Genomic DNA, 6,402 nt, shown 5'->3' on the forward strand with positions numbered 1-6,402 from the left:
CGAGAACCTTAATGTATTTTATAAAGCCTTGTGCTACAAAGAGCAATCCTATAAGCGGATAGCGGTGGAGTTGGCCAAATATAAAAGAGGAGAATCTGTAAAAATGGCATTTCATTGTGTAGGAGAAAGCGGCGAGAAGCAGAGCTGGGATATAAGCCTTGGTGTCCTCCCGGAGGAGAAAGCTGGCAAAAGGTTGTCGCTTGCTGATAGGATCCGGTTTGTTGTTACGAGTCTAAATTTTTTTCCTGTATTTCAAAATGTTATATCTCAATGTCTGTTTGCAAATGAAATACATGGGGAAAAAAAAAAAATCTCTAAAGGCAAGGACTTCAATACTTGATCTTTCCGGAAAAGGTCTTACAGGAGGAAGGGTCGCTACTGGACCGGGCCGGAAGGATCAGAGCACGGGACCAAGGGAGGGGACGCTGGAGCCCCATCGGCACCACCGTTCACTGCCAGTTATATTTGCTTTTAGTTTGACAATCTGAAATACCTGAACGACGGCAAAGCTTTTGGCAACAGGGGGGTTTCCCCAGCTGCTCCTCTGTAGAAGTGATAGATCTAGGCCACAGCACGCTGGGACACAAACCAGACCTTTACGAGTTCCCCAGCAGCTGCAAATCAATGATTTTTAGTAATAACCACCCATTTTATCTTCCTCTTTATTAATATTTGGAAGTTTTTAATCTTTTCTTTGCAAACACGATGTTTCCCTGCTGCGGTTGGCCTTCAGCGGGTGCTGCCACGAAGGCCCCCGTTTCTCCGACTGAAGGCTTCGAATGGGACCAAGCTGCTCCCTGACCCAAAACGACACAACCACGGAAGTTGGGTGACGCCTCCGCCGGTTCACCGAGGATGGGTGACACCACCTCAGTGCCCAGCCGGTGTCCCCGAGACGCGGAGCAGCCAGCCTGGGTACCACGGTGGGTACCTGGGTACCGGGTGATGGTCCTAAGGGCTTCTCTTAAGCTCCCAGAGCAAGCCCTCATCCTCGGCGTGGGTGACACCTGGGTTATCACAACTTACATCCGTCATTTAAAGAGGTGTCCCTGGAAGGTGGTTAGCTCTTCAGGTGGTCCTTGTTAATTCGGGACATATAAAAATCTGATCTAGTTAAAGATGCCCCTGCTTGCTGCAGGGGGGTTGGACTAGGTGACCTTCAAAGGTCCCTTCCGACCCGACGCATTCTATGAGTCTATGGAAAATCAGCCCAACGCAGACGCGCAAAGGGCAACGGGACTCTCAGTGGTTTTCAATTGCAGTGACAGACCTTATCTCCTCTAACGCAGGCGTGGGAAAGCTGATAATGCACTATCACCTCTGGAAAACAAAAGGGAAAACAACCCCCCCAAAAAAGTCATATAAATTACGTTTATTGTAAAGACTAAAATTTTCCAGCAAGTCCAACCACTACTTAGCTTTAAAGTGAGTGAGAAAAGAAGCTGGAAATAAGCGAGAGGAAGGATGCTGGAGCATCTGCCGTGTCAGAAATACCTCCAGCAGCTGGAGGAACAGGTAAAACATCCCGTTTCTTGTCCAGCAGTGCACAGGGGCGTCTGTGCCATGGATGTGGTTTAGGACGGACACGGATCTGGCTTGTCTGTTTTGGGATGGGGAGAGGCAGGAACCATATTTTGACTCCTGTGACTATTCAGCAAAATCAAACCTTGAGGGTGATCCCAGAGGCTGCGCTCCCTCCCCAGGGACTGTCCTCCGAGCCCACACACTGAAGACAGGCTTTGATGTCCAGCTTCCACTGATCCAGGAGAAACTGAGACCAATTTCTTGTCCAAAGCGATGCCCAGCACCATCAGAAAGACTCCCAGGGCTGAGCAGGTCACCGTGGTCTGCTACCACCAAGGAATTTCAGATGAAGTTTCACCCCTCCATCTGCTCCCTCTGTGCCACCTCAACAAGCTTCTGCCCATGGTGACCGAGCCACATCAACGTCAATCCCAACATTGCTGGCTACGCCGACCCCACCGTCGCTCCCTCCTCAGCTGGGACGTGCCCTGCTGCTTCCAATGCTGAAACCATCCAAGTGCCCAGGTCCCCGGGCAGAGCATCCCTTGGCACAGGGACAGCAGATGCTGCTGGGGACAACAAAGACGACCACAATGAAGAGGACCTCAGGTCTCCCCATCCTTGTCATCATGCACAGAGATGTTGCAGGCTCTGCCCAGAGACGTACGTGTTTCTCCACTGGTGCCAACACCTTGAGATGTTCATCCAACAGCAAGGAGGGGGCGATGTGCCGTTATCACCTCTCCTGCCTCTGCCGTGTCACCTCTCTTCTCTCACCCACCTCCACGGTGAGACCAGACGCGTTGTCCTCTGCTGGTGGCTCCACCGCTGAAACACCAAGGTTGAGGTGCTGCCTCCTCTCCTCCGGCTGTTTGCCTCCTTTCCGGGGCTGACAGGGAGAGGACAGTGTTTCAGCCCTATGATGGAGGGAACGGGGCTGCGGCGTGGAGGAGAAGAGGGGCTGGGGGCTCTCCTGTGCCATATAAAGGGCACAATGAGGACACCACGCATGTGGAAACACCTTTAATCTGGAAAGCGATTCCAGATGATGCAACTTCCAGCTCCTGCCAAGGGGCCGAGCGTACGCCCAGTGCTCCCCAGCTGGAGCAAGAACCGAGGCAGCTCTCCTGGGCACTCCCAGGCAGCGTAGGACAGGTAAATCGAGGGCAAGAAAAACCAGAAGAGGTGCTAACGTTGTCCCACGCAGGCTGACCCAGCCCCAGAGCCTGGGCTGGGGACCCAGCTCTTGCCTGGGGTTAGTGGCACCCCCCGGCTGGGCTTTTGGGGGCTGATGGTGCATCACCGCAGTGACACTCAACCTCCTACCTGAGCCTAGAGACACAATCCTGGGGAGCTAAAACCTCGGCGTGCGGGAACTGGTGAGTCTCAGGCTAAGCTAACGTCCCAGTCACTATTTTTCCAGTGGGACGTGGTCCCTTGAGTCCTGCCCGGGTGGCCCACAGCCTTGTCACAGGTAGGTGATCTCAATGATGTTGGGCTCAGCGCTCCCGCAGGGAAGGTGATGCCTGCAGGAGCACTGGCAGCTCACCCTGGCCGCGTCCATGCCACCCGGCTCCTGCTGGCATGGCTGGGCAGGTGGCTTCTTCTGGGAGCCCAGCTTCTTCCAGTCCGTGAGGTGCACCCCATTGTCCAGGTCCTGCGGCATGGGCTCGTGATAGAGGGTGATCTGGACAGTGCGGAGCTGAGGGCCGTAGTGCACCACGAGGATGATGAAGACAGCCAAGAGGACGAAGATGACAACGATCACTGAGATCATGGGCAGGGCATCGGATTTCTTTGTCATGCTCCGGACAATGGAGACGGGGGTGAAGGCGGCGGCATCCTGGGGCTCGGGCTGTCTCAGCTGGCTGCCGGGGGCAGAGGCGTTCATGGCTGAGCAGGCTGACCTGGGACAGAGAACACGTGGTGGAAAGGGGTGACCACCGAGCAGAGGCCACCCGGTGTCCTCACCTCCTGCCCTCTACTCGGCAGCTCCTGCCTGCGCTTGTGTCTGCCGGGGAATGGGACAGTCCCGTAAGTGCTCCCTCCCTCGGGCTCGTGGGACGGGTTAGATTTTGGTGGTTGTATCTGGGGTTGTAGGATTGTGCCCAGATACCTTCAGCCGGGAAGGTGATGCCCTGCACCCCCGCGTCCCGGACAGCTTCAGCATGGGGCTCTTCCCTCCTCGCTACCCCTTGCTCCCTGGTGGGGAGCCCTCCACCCTCCCCTCTTGGCCCCCAGCCCCACGGTGCTAACCCAAGACCAAACCCCCCGGGGATCTCCCTGGGAGACCCAACCCCATCAAAACACCCCCCCCCGAGGCATCCCTCACCGCAACCGCAAAAATCCCACTGGAGCCAGCACGGGTGGGAGCCGGGGAGAGGGAAGAGGTGGGAGGCAGAGCCCTCCCCAGCCCTGCGGGGGTACCTGGGCGTCCCTGCCGCGTGGGAATCATCCTCTCCAGCGGCGAGGCTGAGGGCAGGACCAGCAGAAGAACCTGTGGGATGGTTCTCCGGCGTAGGTGCAGCCCGACTCACCTCGCAGGCTGCCACGTCACACCTCGGCCCCACACCCCCCCGGGATTCCCCGGGGCCGAGGAGGAAGCGCCTGCTCATCCTGGCGAACAGGAGAGGTGCTCCCTTACCTCGCCCGGTGCCACATCACCGCCGCCACCACCCCCTCCCTCGCTGACACGCACCCTCGCCGGAAAAAAAACCTTTCCTCTCGCCCCGCTGCAAGACAAGCGCCCTTTTGTTCGGGGAGAAAGCACCTACCGCCCCTTCGGCTGCACGCACGCAACCCCCGGCCGCCCAACGGCAGGAAACTTCCCTCCTTCCACCCACCCGGCGTTTAAATTTAATGCGGTTAAGAAATGGGTGTAAAAAAAAAACCAAAAAACGAAAGAAAAGAAAAAAAATCACTCTTCTTCTGCAGGTGAGCTCTTTGCACAGCCTGGCAAAGCGTATCCAGGGGCTGGGAAGACCCTCGCCCCATGAGATGATGCAGCCCAAGGGCTGATGTTCTCTGCCAGGGGGATCCCACTGCTGCGGGAGGACCATCCACCAGCAGCGCCGTGGGGTCACGCTGAAGATGTTTTGAAGCTCTGGACCCTGGGACCCGCTGTGGGTCGCGGGCAGGAGCCAGGTCAGTGCTCACACATCCCTCCCCTCGCGCTCGCAGGGATGCCCTCGAGTGTGGCAGCATTTTCCCCCGCGCGCAGGCCGGTACCATCCCCCTGGTCCAGGGATGCCGGGCCGTCGGACCCTCTGCCAGCTGGGGTGACCCCGAGCACATCGCAGAGAAAAGATGGATCCTCCAGAGCTTTATGTCTGCAAAGCCGTTAGGAAACACATCTCTCCATCTTTCCATCCCAAAACAGCATTGCTTTTACCTGGAGGCTCTCAGCAGATGAGCTGGGGTGAGTATTTGGGCTCCGTCTTTCCCACACATGGGGAGGACGGGGTGGGAAATGCCTCTTCCCCCATCCAGCTGAGTGTCCAGAAGAGATTTGGCCGCACATTAGAGCTTCTGGGAATTTGCACTCGTTTCAGGATTTGGTAAAACCTTAATCTACGGCGTAATCTCTGAGCATCACATCTGTGCAAGGGAGAGGAAAAACGGGGGGGGGAGGCTGCTGCTCACCGAGGTTTTGTAAAGCTGAAGGGGCTGCTGGTTGGTGGGGGCAGCTTTCGGCCTGACGGTTTCCTCGGGGTTTCAGAGGTGTTTGAGGAGACCCACCAAAACGTAAGGAGCTGCGCAGCGCCCGGGACATCACTCCCTCTGTTCCTGCTGCTGCCTCCTGGCCGTGGAAAGCAAGGATCTTGCCGGGGGTGTAAGACACGCTCCATGCAGGGAAGGAGCAGCTCCGCCGCCCTCAGCCGAGCCAGGACACGGGGACGGGGCTGTGACGAGAGGCTGGGCTGGACCGCAAGCTTTCCTCTGGGGTCCCGGTTGAGCTCCTGCAGGTTCACACCACCCCAGCACGGTGTTACCGTGTCTGGCACGCGGATCAGGCCAGGCTCCCAGAGGGGGTGACAATGCCACAATCCCATGAATTTGCATCTCGAACCCTCCGAGATGGGAGGCCACAGGAGCCTTTCCCACGTGGGGATGCTAAGACCCTTCCTTTCCCTCCACAAACATCCAGTCGCATCCAACACAGGGCAACTTGTTACCTCCTAAGTTCAAAAGATGCCAGCAAGGGACAGACAGACGGACAGGATGTGCACAGACAAGTGCGTCACAAGGTCGGGGCCAAGAAACCGGCCACCCCGAACCCTTTGGGCTGGACTGGGGGCAGAACTGGCCCATTTTTCCAGTTCCTGCCCTTGTCAAGGAACCGGGGTTGGGGTGAGTGAAAGCCTGCCGTGGGCTGCATGTCCTGCGGGGAAGGATGCTGCTGCCCCCTGAAAAACAGTGTGCCAAAGCCAGCACGTCCCGGTGCCCTCTCTGGAGCTGCACAGGGAGGCGTGGGGGACAGGGCAGCACCAGCTGCTGGGTTACCCCGGCCCCAGGAGGAGGAAATATTTCCACATCCCTCCCGGAGGTGTTAAGAAACCCCCTCTCAGGTGGGAGGGGAGGACGGGCTCCTCCAGCAGCTCCTCGCCCAGGAAGGACCAACGCCGCCTGCCGCCCTCAGGATTGATGCTGTGGGGATTGGACCTGGGGTGCACACCTTCATCACAAACGTAGCATCTCCCCAAAAAACCCACGCGCCATAAAGAAGCCCAAAAAAAAGGCCCAAAGCAAGGCAGGTCCACCGTGCCACCGCTCCCCCTCCTCTGTGAGAGCCGAATCCCCCCAACAAACTGATGGCGAGGTTTCCTTTGCCGTCGGTAAGTGATGTCTCACATCCTCTCCGACCATAATGGGCTAAAA

The 6,402-nt window shown here is 57.4% G+C and overlaps 1 protein-coding gene across 1 annotated transcript; it reads right to left on the reverse strand.

Annotated features, from left to right (window-relative positions):
- Window positions 1–1,358: 1,358 nt before the first annotated feature.
- SMIM33 (small integral membrane protein 33) lies at window positions 1,359–4,043 on the reverse strand. Its single transcript, XM_074604290.1, has 2 exons — window positions 3,952–4,043; window positions 1,359–3,431 (listed from the first exon to the last, which is right to left on the reverse strand). Exon 2 carries the CDS (start codon window positions 3,413–3,415, stop codon window positions 2,993–2,995), a length of 423 nt encoding a protein of 140 aa, XP_074460391.1. The 5' UTR covers window positions 3,416–3,431; window positions 3,952–4,043; the 3' UTR covers window positions 1,359–2,992.
- Window positions 4,044–6,402: the final 2,359 nt, after the last annotated feature.

Source organism: Larus michahellis, chromosome 11 (genome assembly GCF_964199755.1).
Source record: "Larus michahellis chromosome 11, bLarMic1.1, whole genome shotgun sequence".
Lineage (NCBI taxonomy): Eukaryota > Metazoa > Chordata > Aves > Charadriiformes > Laridae > Larus > Larus michahellis.

Coding starts and splice junctions, on each gene's coding strand:
- SMIM33 (XM_074604290.1), bottom strand. CDS start 3,415: ATGAACGCCTCTGCCCCCGGCAGCCAGCTGAGACAGCCCGAGCCCCAG.